Source organism: Corvus brachyrhynchos, unplaced genomic scaffold (assembly GCF_000691975.1).
Source record: "Corvus brachyrhynchos isolate BGI_N302 unplaced genomic scaffold, ASM69197v1 scaffold21, whole genome shotgun sequence".
NCBI lineage: Eukaryota > Metazoa > Chordata > Aves > Passeriformes > Corvidae > Corvus > Corvus brachyrhynchos.
Window position 1 is genome coordinate 6923602 of NW_008236924.1, and position 21401 is coordinate 6945002.

The 21401-nt window shown below is 46.7% G+C and overlaps 1 protein-coding gene across 2 annotated transcripts in view; it reads right to left on the reverse strand.

Annotated features, from left to right (window-relative positions):
- NR3C1 (nuclear receptor subfamily 3 group C member 1) overlaps positions 1-21386 on the reverse strand; it is a 59980-nt gene extending 38594 nt beyond the window's left edge. The window contains exons 1-2 of one of the 2 annotated variants that reach the window (XM_008629028.2): positions 21288-21386; positions 19338-20526 (exon numbers count right to left, since the gene is read on the reverse strand). In XM_008629028.2, coding sequence (XP_008627250.1) covers positions 19338-20512 — 1175 coding nt within the window. In that variant the 5' untranslated portion in view covers positions 20513-20526; positions 21288-21386. Of the gene's footprint in view, positions 1-2033; positions 2084-19337; positions 20527-21287 lie in introns of those variants that run through there. The other variant, XM_017728255.1, reaches the window with a different exon arrangement.
- Positions 21387-21401: the final 15 nt, after the last annotated feature.

A 21401-nucleotide genomic window follows, 5' to 3' on the forward strand; every position in this document is an offset into this window, starting at 1 on the left:
CCCACTGCCTCATGGAGAAAACTGAACTATGGATAATTATGCTCTTAAATTTGAGTCCTCAGCACACCTGAATTTAGATGAGATTAACCAACGCCTGAATATAAATTATCATCAAATTGACAGGAAAGAATGTCTTAAGTTTTGTATTTTCTTATTCGTGATGCTGAACACGTCATCATTATCTACAGCTTCTCCTACCTGTAATACAGATCTTCCTTTCACCCCTATTCTGTATGTGGAACCTGTACCTGATTCTGGAAGAAAAACCCAGGAAGCACCATGAGAGAAATACAGTAACTGATAACATGACAAGAACAGACCCACCAACTTCATTATTGCTGCTATTGCTCGGTACTTTGGAAGCTGTGGTGCTTCAAAACGCTTGGGAAAATCACAACTTAACCCCTTTTCCCCCTGCATCAATCCATAAGGAAATACCAGAACAAGGCAAAGGGCTGCAGCTCCTCACCTCAGTTGGAGCCGGTGCTGGAGATAAGCAGGTCGGCCTTTCCAAGGAGACAATGATTAAGTGTTTCCCTGGATTGCTTATTCTTGCAACTTTAATCACGAATCCTGCAGCATCTGGCACTTCTCCTTCAGCTTCACTTAAGGGCTGACAATTGAGAGACTCTGTCTTTTCTCAGAAAATCTGTTCTGGGCTGAGAAATGTATGTGCAGAAGAGCTAAAGAACAAAGCAGCACTTCTGATTTCAGCTAGGGAGAGAAAATGGGCCTTAACTGCTCCACAAAGAAAAGAAAAAGAAAACAATATTCCTGCCAGCTCATGGGTTCTTCACCCTGGGATAATGGATGGGCAGGTTTGGAAGGGGCTGCCCAGGGAGGTTTGGAGTGCCCGACCCTGGAGGCACCCAAGGAAGGGCTGGATGTGGCACTCAGGGCTCTGGGCAGGGTGGGGATCAGGCACAGCTTGGACTCCCTGGTTTGGGAAATCTTTTCTAACCTCAGTGATTCTGGGATTCTGTGATCTGCACGACTTTTTCTCAAAGACTTCAAAAGCTGCTTTCCAAATTGCCCAAGCTCCAATATCTGAGGAGCTCGTTCCCTAATTTTAATATTTAGGCCAAGAAAGCAATTTAATTGGAGGAAAAGAGTTTTATTTTTAGTATTTGGAAGGAAACTACCAACTAAATCTCATTATTAGACTGAGCCTCAAACCATGATCTGGTAGTGTTTTTTTGTAAGAAAAACTTGAAATATTTCATGGACTTTGATGAAGGGACAAATTCCACGGCTCAATGCTAACACCAGGTGATAAATCCCAGCTCCACGATGAAGCCCACTGTTCCTGGGCTGCAGGGATCTAAGGAGCAGCCCTGAGGGAGCACCTGTGGCTGTGTTCACCTGCACACGCCTCGCACGTACGGCCAGGTCTTTTCCACATTCAGTGTATTATGGGAATGTAATGTATTCAGATGCCTGCAGCCCTGCAGGGATTGCACATGGCAGCCTGGCAGAGGACTCATTACAGCCTTAACTGCAGCCAGTAATACACTTTCTTCCCCCCAAAACTCCCAAGACACGGCATAAACCCATGGTTACTGCTCTCTTGCTGCAGTACCAGCCTCTTCCTTATCCCAGTCAGAGCCACCCGAGAGTGCTGCAAAGTCAGAAATAACCAAATTCGTTCCTCCCAGACTGACTTTTTCTGCTTGACATTTTTTAATAACACCACCAAGTAAAAAACAGTTTTATAAATATCACAGGGACTGTCATTTACAGAAAGCAAGGCCTTGAGAAGATCAGAGAAACCACCAAGTAATCTCAATGTGATTGTGGAGATGGGAAACGGACTTGATAGGCTTCAAAGTATTCAAATGGAAAATTAATAATGAAGTCAACCATTCAAAACACTCAAAACCAGTTTCCACTAAGTATTACTGCTTTCAAAACCAGCCTTTAAATTCAATCCTGAATTACAATATGAAAAGAAAGTTTTCACACACTTTTTAAAGGCAAGCTCCCTCACACCCTTGCTGTGGGAAATAAAAATAAGCATTTTACTTGACACTTACTGGAGGCAGCTGGAAAAGAAGGTGGCTCCTATCATCAGTCTTCACTCTTCTGAAAACCTCCGCTATTCTGATTTCCCAAGATAGAGAATGTTGGATCTCTCCTTAGACTTGCTCCAGCCTCTCAAGAAGCTCACAAGACACATCCATATGTTCCAACCCAGACTTTCCCCCTCACCACTGTACCACGAGCGGGGGCGACTGCGGGTGTGCGGAGGCAGCTCTGTCACCCCAAGGAGGGAAAACCAGCCCAGAAGTTGCCAGAAATGCAACTGCTATTGCAAAACAGCATTATGTGGACAGAGCCAACAGATCAGAGGAAGAGATAAAATTAAGTTGGAAATAGGGTTCTGTAGATTAAGTAAATTAACCCCAAGATCACCTGTGCTGCTGTTTCAATCCCATTGCCAAGGTATCCTCTGATTTCTTTTTGACCTCAGACTAGAGGCCAAGAAGAGAGATGATATCTAAGACTGCTGTGTAAGAAATGATTACTGTAAAGCTCACTGCAAAAGCAGATTTACTCTAACATCCAGTGATAATTCCTTGGTATATGGAACACTGGGTGAAAGGATGCCATCAAAATCGCTGAATCATTTAAACTGGAGATCTCCAAGGTCATCAAGTCCAAGCTGTGGCCAATGCCCACCTTGTCCCCAGCCCAGAGCTCTGAGTGCCACGTCCAGGAATTCCTTGGACACCTCCAGGGATGGGCACTCCAAACCTCCCTGGGCAGCCCCTGCCAAACCTGCCCATCCATCAGAGCCCAGGCTGAAGAACCCATGAGCTGGCAGGAATAATACACACATTGTGTTGGTGCCCCCGGAAAAACCCTCCTCTGGTCAAAGAAGGGAGCCACAACCACGAGCCTCGGTTCATCTGCTGAGGCTGTCCCAGCAGAAGGATTTTGTTCTGGAGTTTGTGAGCATGCTTTGATGGGAGAAGGAAAGGGATGCAGGAAAGGAAGCAAGTTTCCTGGCAGATCTTTAGTATAATAACCAGAAAAAGATCAATTATAGGCACGCATTCAGTCTAATTATTCTCCAGCCTACAGCATAGACATTTTTAACTCCACAGTACAGAAATTTGATCACTCAAATATTGGAACAAAACTGGTCACAGTGGCACAAAACGCCAGGGTACTGCGGCCAGGTGCTTCCCAGGGTGCTTCAGGTGATGTTCTGAGTCACCTTCCCCATCTCTGAGTTCAAAACATGCACAAAACACCCTTGTGAAAGGGGATTTTCCAAGCAGAGGAAACTCAGCCTCAGAGACACAGCCTGTGGTCAGGACACTGGCCTTGAGGGCTCTGTGTGCCCCAACACCTCCCTCAGCACAGGCACAGCTGCCACAAACAATGCAGGCCTCAGCCAGGAAGAGAAAAATCAGTGTTAAACTCCCACAAAACGAAAAGGCAAAAAATAAAAGATGAATTCCAAGCCTGGTCACTTCCCAGCCTGGCATCTGCATGACTGCTTCTTGAGGGCTTCTATAGAGACTTAAAAGCATCCTCCCAAATTCCCTCAGTCCCAGTATCTGAGGAGCTCGTTCCCTGATTTTAATATTTAGGCCAGGAAAGCAATTTAATTGGAGGGAAGAAAGTTTTATTTTTTGTATTTGAAAGGAAAGGAAATGACCAAGCAAACAGGCATTCTTCTGGGGCTGAAAGCAAGTCCCGAGCTGCCGGCTGCCAGGGCCAGCTGGCCAGCAGCCCATGTACAGTACGTGTTTACTTGTTGTCTAACCACTGATAACTCCGGAGTGCATCCATGAATCCAAAAAAGAACCAAGTTTTCTGTTCAGAGAGGAAGGAAGAACAAAGCAGACAACGATAAAAATATTCACCGCTGATGGCTACTACACTCACTTCTGAGCAGATACCATGATTAAAGAATCCAGCACCAAATTAAAACTCTTACCTATCAAACAGCCAAGAGCATTTAGACAGAAGCAGGAATTGTATTATTATAGAGAAATAATGCTGCTATGTACATGCCCCTCATGTAAAAGTCCAGCTCTCGGGATTCTGTGCTCCTCAAGCAAGCACAAGTACCGAGCTCATGCAAAGCTGAAGCAGACGCACAGCATAGATGTTTGCTTCCTTCCAAGAGCTCTCAGTTATTTAAGACTAAGCTTAACCTTGTGATTCAAGAGAAAAAGCCCTGCTGATGGGGGCTGGTAAATATTCCAAAAGCTGAAAGCCAAGTCCTGTACTGCACACAGAACATTGTCACGGCACCTTCACCGCACACGACATTTGGGAGTCACAATCCTGGTGTCCAGGTCCTGGCTTCACCAGCCATGTGCCAGTAGGAGCTGAAGCCTCGGCATGGCTTTGGGAAGTGTCTCTGACCCTCACAAACAGGGAGCAGCGGCTTTTCCAAGCAGCTTCTCCTCCCCTGTAGTCATATAAAGGATGAAGCTTTGGGCCTGAGCCCCTCGCTGACCCCGAGCACTGCGGGAGCGGCTGCTGCCAAGCACACCCGGAGGGCTGCTCTGGGAGGAGCAGCCCTGGGAGCTCCATGGACAGCACGGGCTCTGTCACCAGCACTCCCATCCCAGCAGCCTGAGCCAAACATAAACTTACTGCATAAACCCACCCCAGGTTCCAGGAACCCCTGCCAGCACACAGATCCTGTGCTAGGCAGCCTGAAAGGCACCGTGGGTGTGCGGAGACAGCGAGAAGGTGTTTGATCCCTCACGCCCGGAGCAGCAGGTGCTGCTGGGCTGGATTTGCAGCTGCACATGATGCCCACCAGCCCGTGCTAATCCTGCTCCGTGATTACAGCGGCACAGGCTGCAGGAGAGCTGATAAGGAGCTGGCAGGTGATAGCAGCCGAGATCTCCTCCGCATTTCCATGGACAGTTACAACACCCGTGGTTTGTCACGAAAAAGACTCGATCCTCAACCATCTCTCATAACCAGACACTCTAATCTTGTCCCACAGGCTGGGACTGACCAACAGCCTTCAAACCTGTGACTCAAAATGTTTGTCTCACATTTGCATGTCTACCCTGAGATAAAACTGGCATGTTACTTCTCTGAAAGTATTAAACATCAAATATGGACATTCTATTTGTGCCTTCTAATCCAAGCTTCATAACAGAAAACTTAAAATGGACTTGCATACAGTAAGTGATATAATCACAGCTGGTGATTTAACAGAAAAAAGCATCACTGGGATGAAGAAGCCAAAAGGCTTCACCAAGTGAATTCCAACATGCCTGTCCTGTCAAATGCAAACCCAGACACTGCTTATTTATCAAAGGCAATTGCACAATCCAGACTGGCCTGAAAACTGAAACTTGGACTGGCAAAAGGTTACTTAGAAGGAGAGAAAAGGCACTTTCCTTTTTTGCATGGGCCTGGGGAAAGCTTTAAACTGACAGAGGGAAAGGTTAGATGGGATTTTGGGTGAGGCCATGGCACAGAGCAGCTGTGGCTGCCCCATGCCTGGCAGTGGCCAAGGCCAGGCTGGATGGGGCTCGGAGCAGTCTGGGACAGTGGAAAGTGTCCCTGCCCATGGCAGGGGGTGGCACTGGATGAGCTTTGAGGTCCTTTCCAACCCAAGACATTCTATGATCCCGTCTTCACTGTACCAGTGATAATAAAAAAAGAAAGTAGAGACTTCACCTACTCAGAGATCCAAAATAAAAGGTGAATGTGTCACTGCTGGAGTGCTACAAAATTATAATGGAACATTTGACTACACTTTTTGAGATGAAGGATGGTAACAGACACAGCCCCTCCCCAAACAGCAGCAGCTTGGTGAGCGTGATGCTGCAAAGGCATTAATAAAGGCAGGTGACAACTGAGGCACCTGCAGAAAGAGGAAAGTAATAATGTTCTGCAGTTCTTCCATGAACAGAAAGTAAAAGCAACAAACAGGTTTGGTTTGAACAGCTACTTCTGAAGAGTCCAAAGAAATTCAAGTGCTCAGGCCAAGCGACAGGGCTGTGAGAAGGAGCATCTCGGGTAGTCCAGGGCAGTGAGAACAGGGGAACAGCACTTCCTTGAGAACCTGCTCCAGCCACAGAAACTGCTCTGCGGTCACACAGCTCTGCTCTTCCACTGCTGTGAACAAACTGTGGCATCTTACAGCAAGGACATCACTGCCCGAAGACTGACTTAAACCGGAAAAATACTGCTTTTGACGTTATCTGAAAGCCCTGCCTGACTGAGCTGCAGAAATAAGAGCAAAGCAACATGCCCTGGAGCAGAGCAGCAGCCAGGGAGGATGGAGCCATCAGCTGCTCCCAGCCTGGTCTCACTTATGGGCACGAAAAGGTCTTCAAAATGCAGGCTGGAGAAGCCAATAATTCTCATTTTAACACAATGTCTCCCAGTGCAGTATCTCATCATCAGCTTGTTTGTATTACTGTTAATTTTCACATGTTGTGCGAGGCTAAGACCAAGCAATTAATGCTCCGCAGTATCTGCGCGATGACTTTCTATTGGAAAGAATTAGAAACTCCCTCCGGGCACAAATACGCAAAGGATTCCCAACTCCATTCCCCACTTCAGCATCGAGAACAGCTTTATTCACTAAAACTACAATTCTGGGAAAACTGTTAGAGATTCACCACTATCCTGGGAAATGTACAGCAGTAACACAATGTACTGCACACACGAGAACATCTGAGGAGGGATCTGCTCCCTCGGATCGGCCCTGGGAGCCCACGGACCTGCCCCGCAGCTCTGCCCCTCCGCACCCCAACCACAACCTGTTCCAAACACCCAAAACCAGAGCCAGCTCCTTCCAAGCAGCCCAATTTCTCACCTTGGAAACCACTCGGATTTAATGCACCTTCAAAACAAGGAGTCTGAAGTACCACAGCACATTGTTAACACAGGAACAACAAACATAATCACCTTCCCTGGGAAAGAATGATTAGAGAGAGGAGAGTACCAAGTTCTATCCTTGGCAGCTGGAAAAGAAAAATAAACTACTGGAATGGCTAGAACACGATCAAGTTCTCATTTTTCTTGAACAATATATGCTGTGTTTGTAGAAAATACTTTGAAAGATTATAGTTCAGTTAAAAATTTGTATTAATTCTATTAAATTGATATTTATTCTATTTACTACAAATTCCTTGCAGTTAAACTGGAGAAAAATTCTGATTTTTGCCGAACTAGGGTCTGGCTGCTTTTGGTGGCACATCTGGGGCAGCAGCATAGGAGGGAAAAGAACATTCCTCAGTGCTGGTACAGCAATCCAAAGCATGGGGGGACGACAGGGACAGCCAGGCAAATTACTGATGATAACATGTGTGACAGAGCAACCCATCTTCATAATAGAAGATTTTAATTTCCTAGGTGTCTCTGGAATGATGACTGCAGCACGAAAGAAGTGAAGGATGGCTTTCAAGCCCCTTGGAATTTCCCCAGGCAGCAGCTGGAAGAGCCTGTTTCCTATAATCACCTTGACTTACTTGAAATTTTGAAGACAAAATGAAGGATGGAATTTACCACATGGGGTGGGGGGAACACACACACACGTGAATATCCCAGTAATGAAAATGAGGAAAGGAAAAAATGTTATGCAGGAAGACATCACCACAACCAGCCTGAATTTGTCGTTCTCCCCCCTCCATTCTGGCTGTTTATCTCGGTGGCATTTGGGGACAATTTCTCAAGCACTGGAGACAAACCCATGCACAGAAGTGTTCTGGTAGCCAGTTAGGAGCTCATCAACCCCACTCAGGAGCAACCAGTATGGAAGGGGCAGTGCTGGGATGGGAGCACGCCAAGGCTCACTGAGCACAGCCACAGGTCCTCCTCCATCCTTCCAGGTGACAAACGCTCCCATCCACCTTTTGGGCTGCTCACACTGAGCTAAGGGTGTCCCAAGATGATCAGTGACAACCCAGAACCCCTTCCCGAGTCCCAGCTGCCAGCTCCGAGTTCCATCCTGCGCAAGCGATGCATGGATAATATTCCCGAGGCTCACAGCCTTACATTTTCCAGCTGGAGCTCCCTCTCCACACAGCTCTGTGCTCGCAGAGCTTTCCAGCCTGGCACTCAGCACCCGAAATAGCTCAGTATCAGCTAACCCAGAAACCTGTGTGCACACTCCCTCTCTACCCCAGCGCTGACCCGCAGGGACCAGCGGGCGACTCCTCGGCCTCGACAGCCACCACCAAATCCTGCCCAGGCTGCCCAGCTCTCCAGCCCACGAAAGAACTGCTCTGCCAGTTCCAGGACAGCCTGGGGGGGGGGGTCGTTCGGTTCTTTCTTTTGAAAAGGCCTCTGGCAAGGAAGCCTGTCGAAGTCTTAAAGGAAAGAGAAAAAAACTATTCCAATCTATTCAGGTCGATGGGATTCACAGCTCACTGACAACCTCAGAGAAATCCAGGACACAAGATGAAGGGATGTTTTCCTTCCAGGAGCAAGGACAAGCTCTTTCGCAAGAGCCTCCACGTGCTCAGTGACCTTACAGGTTTACAGCCTACCCCTCTGCCAAGGGCCAGAGCTGGGCTCCCAAGCCACAGTGCCCGATGTCCTGTGTCCCATCACGGTGGCTGGTTCATTGAAGACAACATCTTTGAGGGCTGGCAGCTCCTCCAGGTCTGCTGGGCGAAGCTATCCTCACCCAGGGGACCACAGGCTCTGCACTGATGCCATGGAGCTCTCCCTGCCCACGCTGAAGGGGCCCAGACCATGTGCCAGCAGCCCCACTGGGCTCCAGCCACCCCTTCCCACCCACCTCCTCCCACCACCTCCCACCCTGGCTGGGCTTGCAGAGCTGCCTGCCAGGTAAAAACAGGATGTTTTGGATGTTTTTGATAAAATCTGGAATTTCAAGTTTTGCTATTTCCACAAAGTTTAGGGTTTCCCTTGTTACCCCTGTTTCATTTTGAAATTAGGACAGTTTTAAGATGTCCACACCTTGAAACACTGCACGCAGGAAGCCAGTGCTGGTAGCACTTATGAATACTTGGAAAGATTCAGAGAGCTGAATGCTGCATTTCCTTTAAAGCTCTTCCTTGGTTCCGAGGCTGGGGTCAGCCAGGAATAGAAACCCAGTCACTTCCTCCTCCCCACTGGTATGCCGTGCAACTCAGCTGGGGCTTTGATCTGCAACACGGAACAAGCTGAGGCACAAAAATAAGTGGACTTAGAAACCTCCAGATTGTTATTTAATAAAATATCAGATGTCCCAACCTTTAACGCGTTAAAAGAGTCTTTAAAGATTTATCTTTAAAGTGATAAAATAAGTCCAAGCTCATTTGTCAAACCAGTCGCTCTGGTTGGAAAGTAGCTGTCAAGTATCTTGATGACTCAGGATGTTGTCAGTGCAGGCATCCTAATATTAACTGCTCCCTTCAACAAGAGCTGAAAAAGGAATGCTCTGCTACTCATAATACAGAATTCCAAGCACTCAGGTTCTTACAACACTTACATTTTAGATGAGGGAGTTTCAGAACTAAATTTTTTATCAAATCATGCACAGAACTTGCAAATCACCTGGCACTGCATGAGAACAGACTTGTCTTCTCCAGCTATGGAAACTAATTCAACACAGAACTTGTTAGATGGGTTTTGTTAAAAAAAGAAGGTGTCAGAGAAGCTTCCTTTTCAGTTCAGAAAATGGCAGATGTGTGGGGCTTAGCAGAAACACGTGTCCAGGAAGGACAGAATTCATAAAGCAGCACGAAAATGAAACCAATGGACCTCACACCAGAGCAGGACTCACACCCTACACCAGAGAACTTCCCCCACAGTCAGGGTGGCCAAGGGACCTCTCGAAAGCCTGGGCTGGGCTGGGACAAAGTAGGTCAGAGAAAAAGCCTCTGCTGAAATATGGATTAAAGCAGTAGTGCTATTCCAGCTGGGAGAGCCTATCTGTAATCCAGGATCACTTCTACACTTCGTGCTGCTTCAAATAACAGCATAAATTTAATCTTCAGTTTTCTTTTAAAGGATTGTTTGGTCAAAGCAAATAACCCCAAAAGCACTGTAAGTCTCCCCTTTGCCCCAAAAAGGATTACATCATTTATTAATCAAAAGGCAAAGATGTAAGATCATTCTCTACAAACTAATTTTAATTCATGTTTGGCAATCCCAGCAAGGTACTGAAAACAACTTGGACATGGCACTCAGCACTTTGGGCCGGTGACAAGGTGGGGATCGGGCACAGCTTGGACTCAATGGGCTGGGAGATCTTTTCCAACCTAAATGATTCTGTTCGGAAGTGACATTTTAACAAAAGCCAGGTCTGGGGAACCCCAAAGGCAACTCCAGTGCCATCATTTGGACCACTGCCAATCCTCACCAACAGCCAATACATCCCCCAGTACGCTATTGTTTCAACAAACGTCATAAACATGTATCATCTTACCAAAATCAAGGTGTGAAGTGAAATTAAACTCCACAGATCTTCAGCATCCAAAAACTATTCTGGATACGAAGTTTAAGATTTCTGATTTTTAAAGCTGTTTTAGAAGTCTGTTTTCAGATAAGACTTTTTCTCATATTGGCTTATATTCTAATCTACTCCATGTTTTAGGAGAACCAAGACGCAGAGTCCTTTATAAAAAAAAGTCTAATTATATCTACGTAACCCTCGTATGGGGACAGCACAATTAATTTGGGAGCAATTCATACGGAACACAAGATTAACAGAAATTCAACAAGCAAAACAAACCATCGAAGGCCTTGGTAGCAAAAGTAAACCACAAAAAAAATACAAGAGAGAAAACAACAGCCGGGTAATAGGAAACTGCAATCGACATGCAAACTGAAATCAACATGAAACTATCAAATCTGCAAGTTCTGTCCTTTATTTAGTTTTGGTTTTTGTTTTTGAAGTTAACCAGCCAGGACTGCATTCTTGCACAACAAATCCACACATGTGCATGCAGAACATGCATGTTTTCAGCAGGGGTTTATTCAAAACCTTTGCTGATGGCTTTAGGAAGTTACTGCTTCAGAAAGGTAACAAATGCTTAGGGAAAAAAAAAAAACCAAAATAAGCAAGAGGAAAAAAATATATGGGTACACAGCAATGGACAGCGTGCCTGTGGACAGGTGTGCTGGCATAAAATACATTACTGTGAATTTACACCAACTGACCAACTGAGAAGCTACTGAAATCATAAATAAAATGTAGAGTTTAATACATTACAGCTGTATTCACACCCCCCCTCATTTTTAAGTGATGGGGGAGACCCCCCAACCCTTTCCTGGCACCGCATCCATCGGAACACCGCCCTCCTCCTTGGCCACACCGCCAGTTCTCCTCTGGCCGAGGTGTCGGGGATGAGGCAGAGGCAGCTGGCACAGCAGCAGGCTCAGCCCAGCACCCCCAGGTGCCACTGCCCACCCCAGCACCCCGAGCAGCTCCCCACGAGCCCGGCGGCACCGCGGCGTCGGACGCGCTCCAGCAGCGCGGCCCTGGCACAGCTCCCCGGCCACACCGAGCCCTTCCAGACCCTATTACTACATCCCTACACACCACCACACCTTGGAGCAGGTTCTCCAAGCTGTGACAGCAAAAATAAACCACATCAGCTGCTCTTTTCCGTCACAGATTCCAGACTCCCTGCTCAGGGCGGTGAGGACCTGCTGGAGCTCGGCAACAAAACTCCCCGAGAACCCCCAAACTTCACAGTCATGTTCTCAAAGCAGGCTGTGAGGGCAGGGGAAGGCAAGGAGACAGCACACAGGCTTTGGAGAGCTCTCAAGGGGCTGAAGCTCAAAGCACAGCCAGGTGCACACACACCATAAGCAGCCCTGTCCCTCCCAAATGTCCAGCTGGGAAGGAGGAGATCCATGGAAGCCCTCCCCTGTCATACCCAATCCACACAGCTGGAAAGGAGCTGTGTAATGGCTGGAGGATTCTCATCCAAGACCAAAACCTCATTTTCTAAAAATTTCATGGAATTTCTAACCCCAGACGTCCTGTTTTCACATCCCTCTCATCAGCCAAGCTACTGCCCGCTTGTGAGCAAAGAGGTCATCTGCCTTCCAGCCCCTCTGCTCCATGAGAACTGCCAGCAGAAACACGGATTCAAACATTCACAGACAGAAACGCACACAGAAACCCCCAGATCACCCCTGCCCACAAAGTTTCTAATAAGAAAAGACTGAAGTCCCTGCTGCATCCTGAAGTGCACCACAAGAGATCCTCTGGGTAAGGACAATGACAGGACCCTTCCCAGGTTTCCTGGAAAAAAGAAAGCCAAGCCAGGGAGCTGCAAAATCACTTCCACTATTTGCTTCTTGAATAGATAACAGACTTCACTGATACTTCATTATTTGCCCCTCCTTGACTCTACAGTATACTTCTGAGTTTCCCAAGTAGTATCTTGAGGCAAACTACTCATTTGTGCCCTCATTTCTTTTTTAAAACTCCCATCCTGAGCAATACTTGCTAACTTTAAACTCAGTTACATAAATAAAAGCAACAGAAATAAGAAGTATCTGAATAAAGCAACACAAGAGTAAATGGCACCCTGCTGCTCACAAGTTTCATATTAAATCTTGTGTGACCATGGTGCAGAAATTTGATGATCTCCAGCTGTTTTCTGACACACAGTAACTGTACAAACATATTACAAATAGTATGAAGAATGTATTACTGTAAAATCCAATATGAAACTCGTTTTCATTACTAAATTACAGTAGCAGTGAACTGAATTCGAGAAAGACACGATCATTATTTTAGAATTCCTTCCCCGACAGTACTTTTGCCTCTACGATCTTACAAAAACTCAGGTATTTGACCAAAAAGGGGAAGTTGTGTATGATACTGCATCCCCACAGCAAAGTATCAGCAGTTTGTGGGATATTAATTTCCAAAATACATCAGGATTGTAATTTTCTAGGAAGATTTAGCAAGGACTGGGAGCTCCACAGGTACAGCTGGAATCTGGAGGTTTAATGGTGACCTGTTGGCACTGGCTGTATTAAAAAGGCAGTGGGCTGGTACAGAAACATTCTCCACACACGATGTCAAGGTGACTTCTGAAGAGCACAATTTCCTCCAGAAATCCACACAATTGTGGTGATTATCGATTTAAGGCACCAGGGTTATAGAACTCTACATGATATCCTGGGTAAGTAACAGCGTGTCCTGGAATCTAAACTCGCCTCACACATGAGCAGCGAGCAAACCTGACCTCATCTCCATCTCCTCCATTCCAAAGCCCAGCTCCAGGTTTATGGCTCCCTGAGCCAGAGGAGCTGCAGCTGCTCCTCCTGCTTCTGCCAGACACCTCTGGGACATGGAGGTGACACAGCCGGCGGGATAGGCCACGGGAGAGGGAGGAAAATCTTTTGTCATGGTGTTTTATAGTTCTATTTCAAGCAATACAGCCATGGCTTGAGCACAAGGAGACACTGCTTCACCCAGGGATGGAATCCCTTCAGGAAATGTCATGGCAGAGGTCGGTGGGAGCTGAGTCAGACCAGAACGTGGGAGACAGAGGCACAACACCTTCCCTGGAGTGAAGGTCAGGTAAGGAGGAAAACCCCCAGGAGAGACACAGTAATTGTGCTGAACTGTCCTCCCAGCCCAGCCCTGCACTTCTGGGGACACAGCGATTCGCCCCCCAGTACGGACCCAGGCGCTGGACTGGTGACACACGGGGCCAACCCGCACCCGCGGGCTCTCCTGCCCACAGGCAGCGAGAGCTGCACGTCCAGAGCCTTCCAGCTGCCTCTCCAGTCTGTGGTGCCAAGTGCTCCAACACATGGATGGAGCTCGCTCCATGCAGGTGACCCTCTGCCGACATCCCTTTGCAGGTGACCAGCAATGCCACGGTCACAATTTGTCACATATGGGCAAAAAAACCATAGAGTTTGTGTTTCGTTTTTTCCCACAGATACCCCAAACGAGCTGCTCTGGAGTCAGAGCCAAGACAATGAGATGAAATTATTCTTTTTTTGCATGTGTCATCTATTCCAGCTGTACTGGTTCACTCCTGTCCCAGGGGGATGAGGCCCTCCACTGACAGCATCTGACCAGTATTTCCAGAACCCAGCACTGAGAACAGGATTAACTCCTGGTCTGCGAGGGCCTTGGCTATTTAAGCAAAGGCTGTGTTATAAAAGGGTATCAGTGGATCTCACATTACAGTGGCTGTTACAAATGGTTATCAGTGGATCTCATACTACAGCAAATCAGCCAGAAAATCCCTGGGATGAGAACAATAACCTGTACATGCAACAGTGCCACACATTAATTCTTCAGTAAATAAGATTAGAATCTGTATACTCGAGACTCTGGGAGACAAAGGCTGGGAAATCAAAGAGAGCTTAACCCAAACTCCCTGGGTCTGGTGCACAGCGTTCAGCACATCGAAGTGTTCTTCTCAGAAAGCACCTTGTTGCACACACACTTGTTCTGTGCTTCTGAGTTCCAAGCTGATCGCTTTACAAAGGCATTTCCAAGTTCACTTCTCTACACCAGAGGTGACACACTCCCAGTTATTTTATTAGTATAAACTCAAAGTAATGGTAACTATGGCTCTACAAAGCTTTTCCCACTGCTCATAACTTGGATTGAAAACAGGATTTTATTGGGATCTTGCCTTCCTCAAGACTGATGCCGTGGGGACCGTTTGCAGAACGCATACACAACACTACAGCGGCACATCGGGGTGGGACAGCAGCTCGGGCAGGCTTCAACTACCCCAAAAATGAATGCTACCCCAAAGCAACGGCTTTGGGAGGAGGAACGCTACCACCACACTCAGCAGCAGCTATAAAACTGGACCCAGGAAGACAGGAGGACTTGGGAACCTTTTAAAGCGCAGAAATAATTCCAGTTTGCAGTTACACATATACACACAGAATATGCACCACTTGTTCATCTCCAGAAGGAGCAGCAATAATCCAAGGAAGAAGGGGAATTTGCTTCCCCCAAGATAAATTGCTCTCATTGTAAAAGTAATCTTTAGCATGGTAAATATACAATGTAGGAGTAAGATAATACCTGTATTTCACATTTCTGAGAAGATTCATGAATAGGACTTGTTCAACCACAGCTTTGCCTTCCCTGCCAGCAGGAGAGGAGTACAAGGGGTTTAACCATGGAGATAAATAAAGAAAAATTGAATGGACAACAGAAATAAGATTGTTTTATAAGCCAGAATTAGGTTTAAAATAGAAATTATTGTAGAGAGAAATAAATTTGCAGGAGTTAGCAATTTGGGCTGGACTTAAAACAACCTAGTTGGCTGTGAGCTCGATGGAAGGATCAGCCAAAACTGGGAGAAGTGGACTATGTCTTACATGACCTCTCATTTATCTAGCTACCTTTCCAGAGCACCTTAGCGCACATTCTGCGGGACATTCCTGATTCATCCCTTTCTGCCAAAACAAGTGGATTTTTTGCCATGTACTTCCAGACTCAACCCCCTGAGTACAGTATTACATTAAGCTGACAAATCACAACACAGACTACTGGAACCCTGAGCACTCCAAATAACACGTCTGGGTTTTATATCAAAATAGAATTATTAAAAAAGCCCCAATTCCGGATGTCCCATACATTATACACTGCTGAGTCAGGCAGCACTTAAAGCACTGCATCCAGCCCTGCCAAGCCACCGGCCTTGGCCAGCAGCCGAGGGAAACAAAGCGGGAAGACAAACGGACAACTGACCTTTACCACTGCTGGCAAACAATCCCTTTTTTCCCCCTTCTTTCTCACACAGCACCTGAGTCCAAAAAGAATCCCAGTTAAAGAGTTAAGGATAGAAAGGCAACTTTTGGAAGCAAGGCTCTGGATCACAACTGACCAGCAAAACTTTTCCTCCTTCCAGACTCTCCTCCTCTTTAATGGCTTCTCTCAGCTCTTGCCCTTTCTTAAACTTCCTTAATAATCCTTATCCCCCACAAGCTTAAGTACTAGGAATTATTTCAACTGTAATAAGAGAAGCCGTAACACTGCCAGTGGGGCCCAGTTTCTGGCTGTAGGAGCAAACCCTGCATTGCTGGGCTGCTTCTCGGCATCCTTCACTCCCTCCACAACAAGCCACATCTCCAGGAAGTCAGAGCAATAGGAGTTGAGCAAAGGATTTAATGTATATACCATGCAAGAGCCCCACGAGTGTGTGTTGCTAAAGCCATTTCCTTGAAATGGAACAGTTTTCCCTGGGTTTGTGTAATAAATCACAGTAACATCCCATCAGAGACAGGCGCCAGCAAACCCTCCAACTCCTCAGTGAAGCACTTCAGCATGATTTACTCCTCTTCCAGCTGCCATTAAAGACAATCTAAGGTAAACTGCCTGTTAGCCTACTTTTTCCCCCCTTTTATTCTATCCACCTTCTTCATTCACTCCACTCACTCAGATGGGAGACCCCGGAGCGATCCCAGACAAAGCCGTCCCGCCGGCCGGAGCCTCCCCGCTGCTCAGGATCTGGAGTTCGAGGAGCTGCAGCTCAGTGTTTCTGCAGGAGGATTTGCAGCTCAGCACAAGCACTGACTGACTCTTCCACAGGCAACAGTTTATTGATTATTGCCAATTCATTCCCATTAATCAAATTCCTGAAGTTTGCATTCTGCTTGTTAACTTCTGGATCCCTCCCGCAGTTCACTGCAATTGATTGGTTTTCTTGGGCCTCATTATCACTTGTCTCATTAAAGCCAGCAGCTGGAGGAGCAAAATCACTCAAAAATGGCATGACATCAATTCCAGCCTGAGTGGATACAAAGGTACATTCCAGGCCTGCCATTAAACAGGCAGATTAAATACAACGTGAACACCAGGGCTGAACTGCAGCTTTTCTTCCCCTACGTTCAGTCTACAATTAATATGTTATTAGCAGACAATTCTACCAACAAAAAAAGTATTTCCTCCTGGAACCTGAAGCTTCTCAAAACCTCAGCCTCCACCTCTCACATTTAGTACCTAAAAAAACCCCAGACCACGGGAATCTGGCAAGTGAGTCCTTCCTTTGTTTCTAAAACAAATGCCAATTTTGTTAAGTCTTCTGCAAGAAAAACAAACAAATCCACAATACATCACCTTAAACTAACCCAGTTTAGACCAAGTATTTCTGGCAATGTTCAGGAAGAAAAAAAAAATCCTGCTTAAAACACAAGGTTCATTAAAATCTCAAACACTGTAAAAGGAAGATGGAATTGCCTGAATGTTATGGAATAAAAATAATAAAGCAAACCCAAACAATGCTGTTTTTAGAACTGGACTTTGTAGTTTAAGTATATAAAAATCCTTGGGAAGTAAGAACAGCTTCCACAAAGCTGTGAATAATGTATTTTTATGCAAAGCTCAACTAGGAGCCACCTCAAAATTCTTTACACATTCCATAAAGAAAAAAAAAATCCATTATGTTACAGCAAAAAGGAAGCAATAAAATGTAAGATGACCTTGCAGGACACAACAACATCAACGCTCGAGCCCCAGCGTGGATAACACTGGGCAGTGGAGGAGGCAGCTGGTGCTGGGATGCTCCGGGACATTCCCTGGGCTGTCCCGGGCAGTGGCAGCCCTGCCTGCACTCCCTGCCCCAAAGCCATCCCCAGCCTGCTCCAGACAGCACCACAACATCTGCCCCTGCTCGCCCGTTCCCTCCAGGAGCAGCTCTGCCCACGGTCACCCCCCAGACGAGCTCTCCATCCCTCCGGATCACAGGCACAGGACACAACGTCGGTGCCTGGAACTCCCCGGAGCCGGGCAGACACCCCCGTGTTAACCCCGTGAGTGCGTGGGGCTCTGCCTACACAGCCCTGCACAACACCACCGCCACGGCAGCACCGCACCTCCCCAGGATTATCCTCAAAAGTGACACTTCCATTATGTCTGGGGAATCTGCTTATTAAAACTGCCCCTGAAACCTTCCTCCCCAACACAGAAACACTTCTTGCTTTGACACAGAGTTTATGATTATCTTAAAAGGTACAGTGAGAGCAGAGGAAATGAACTCCCTAAAAAATCCCCATGAAACAAACTGAACACAACAGGAATTGGACTAATTATGCAAAAGATTAGCACAAAGCATTTCTACTTTGTCAAAATAAATTGTAAGACACGCTCAATATTCATGTATCAAGGTGGAATCTTTCCAGAGATTTTGATTTTCTTTTCTGGATCTCTTACATTACAAATTGCTTTAAACACTTCAAAGAAAAAGAATCACATTCACAACAGAAATTAAAACCTATTAAAGAAATTGAGAATGAAAGCAAGCTAGAAGTTGTCTTCCTCAAACAAAGAAATCCTCACACAGTTCATTCCAACCATGGGAAAATGGAGCAAATATCATAGAGGGAGAGCCCCAGGACCGGCAGGGAACACCCTGGGGATCAATTGTCAGCAGGGCAATAAAACCCAGAATATTAAACCAGATCCTTCATTAAAAGCCCACAAATACCGTGTTTCTGCATAGGGGCTTGCAGAGGCATTTTCTAACAGACTCCACAAAATCCCCCTCCTCCATGGAGGCCCCAAGCTGCTCGTGCAAGTAGTTGTTAAACACAGAACAGCTGAGGGAAACACAACTGGGTGTTCCGCTGGAACTGAACCATTCCCAGCCGAGCACAGCTGCCCCGGCCACGCTGCTCCTCCAGGAGCCTTTCCCTGGAATAGCTGCACCCCTGGATACTCATAGGAAACACCACTGCCAAGGCACTGCCATAGGTACGAACCAGCTCCCCAAACCCCCCTCCCAGCAGCCTTCCTGCCGTTCTGCTCAGGAGTTAAATTCCAGGTATGTTTAAATCTCTCTGCAAATATTCTTATCTCTTTAAACGCAGTTATTGAACAAGCTGCTGAGTATTTCCCACTCGGAACCTTCTTGTCCATGTAAGGTAAATGCGATACCGAGCACAGCAAAAACTCGAGTTCAGCTTAAATGTAATTCTAGAAATTTACCCAGCAACCAAGTTATTTTTGTGCATAACATTTAAGTAATGCTAGGAAGGAAAAAAAGCCCACAGTGATTGATCCTCTAACCCCTGGGAACGAAGGAGCTTTTGTATACACTTAAATACTTCCTTCCATACTGCCTGTTGTATGGATCCTGCTATCACATACTCGATTTTCCCTCTAGGCTGTATCTTGGAAGTTTTGTTTTTATTTATTTACTTTTTAAAGCATGCCAGCTCCCCTCCACTTTTCTTCCCTTTAATACCAGTAATTGCGTAGTTGCTTAAAGCTGCTCTTGTACTGTGGGATAAATATTCCCCAGTGATGTCTGATCAGCCACACATACCAAATGGAAAAGGAAAAAAAAAGGCAAAAAAAGACCAAGCAACATGCATACAGCATGCATGGAGTTGTGCTAAACACGCTTGTAGCATTTTAATAAAGAGCAACAAAAACTAATTACCTCGAATAGCCATTAGAGAAAGCAGGTCTGCCAGAGAGGTTGAGCGTTCCCAGTGGAGCCAACGCCTCGTCCCCCGATCCCTGGCACCTATTCCAATTTTCTGACCCGGCAGGAAGAGATGGAATGATATTAAAAATTGGTTTCTGATCCTGCTGCTGAGAGAGCGACGCAGTATTTAAATCATAGTGGTACACCTGTCCCCCAGAGGTGCTGACACCGTGGATGGAGATGGCCGAGACTTTCGTACCCAGCAGGTTCGACCTGGAAAAGTTGGCCTGGCAGTAAAGTGGGCCCATGCTTTCCTGCTTGATGCCGGGAGTACAGAGTTCAATGAAGTCTTCCTTTTCTGTTTTCACTTGAGGCATTGGCATTTTGGAACTGGGTAAAAGGTCACCACGGTCATTAATTTTAGGTTTAGTGTCAGATAAAAGAGGAGGCTTGCAGTCTTCGCCAAGACTTCCTTCCAGGAGAAAGGCGTCGTCTGCGGATATGGGGGACAGCAAGCCACCGTCATCGAGCAACGGGTCCAGCCGCCATGGGCTCCCGTTGGGCTCCTTCCCCGGCGAGACCGGCGGCAATTCTAAATCCTGGAGGATATCCAGGGTGCTTTGGTCTTCAGAGAACAACTTCAAGTTGCCACCATTCGAGCCCACCTGGCTTTGGACTGCAGCTCCCGACTCTGCAGGGACACTGCGCCCAGCCATGCCTGGGAAATCCGGCTCGAGGGGCACGTCAGAAGACGCGGTTCCCTTCGCGTCCTCGGCCAGGCTCGAGGACTTGTTCAAGCTCGCAATACTTTCCTCCAGGAGCCTGAAGTCCGTTTCTCCAGAAGAGATGCCGATTTGGCCCTGGTGCGAAAATCCAAGGTCGTTTCCCATCACTTTTGCGTCTGTTTCACCCATGTACAGTCCCATCGAGAGCGACACTGCCTTGGAAAGGTCTGGCTGAGGCACATTGTTTCCTAATCCTTTCGGAAAGTCAGCCAAAGCAGGTTGCTGACTGGAATCCGACTGAGAAGATGCAGGGAGAGGAGAAGTAGACACAGGGGCTTGGACAGTAGCTCCACCCCTGAAGGGTGGATGGAAGTCCATCACGATCCCTCCTTTGGTACTGATGAGCGCATTTTTCCTGGTTTCGTCTTGATCCGACGGGTTAAGCAATTCTTTGGAATCCATTACTTTACCATTAACTAGAAAAAGATCAGAAGCGGTCAAAGTCAGCACAGCAAGGACACGTTAATAACAGCGTTAAAATAAAGAGTCTAAATCCTTCGCCTGGCAAACCTGGCTCAGCTGCTCTAAGAGCAAAGGCACGGCACACCACGCTCTGGGCTGACACGTGCCACGTCTCTCAAACACACTGTGTTTGTTTTCAGGGGGTTTTAGTTTTTGTTTTCTGTCTAGTGAGGAGGAAGTGCGTATTTTAAAGCTTTGCTAAACGTGGATGAAGGGGTAACTCTGCCTGCACACAACTCGGAATCAAGCTACAGCACATGACATCTCTGCACGCACTCTCCAGCTTTGTCACCCGTCCCCGCAATGACGAATTGTAAGAATTGTTAAAGGACCTGGTTTACAAATTTTGCAAGGTAAATTTCCCCGGTATTTAACTACACTTTGAACAGGGGAAGAGCACATTTGCCACCTCTCCCAGTCAGCTCTCCCCTTCCAGAGCAGGTCCGGAGCTCCCAGGGCTGGCACCTCCGTGGTTTGTCATTCCCCAGGAGCCAGTCGAGCTCCCCACCACAAAACACAGCCCCTGCCACTATTACACGGGTTCAGTCTTAAAATGAAACCCATCCATCTTGCAATAAACGCCGCACAATTCTTTAAATATACCTCAAATTTATAAATAAAAACTAGCTAAAAATAAAGCAGGATTTTTATTAGCGTCCAACACTCTACCCGCTCACGGCTGCTCTTCCAAACACACCCAACACTGAAAACAAACCTCGTAAGTTTGCGATGTTTGAATTTGCTACGTGTTTTTTTCAGCGGAGAGCATAAATATTTGGAGAAACACTGTACATTCTTCGACAAACTTCCGACACGGTGTCCGGCCTCC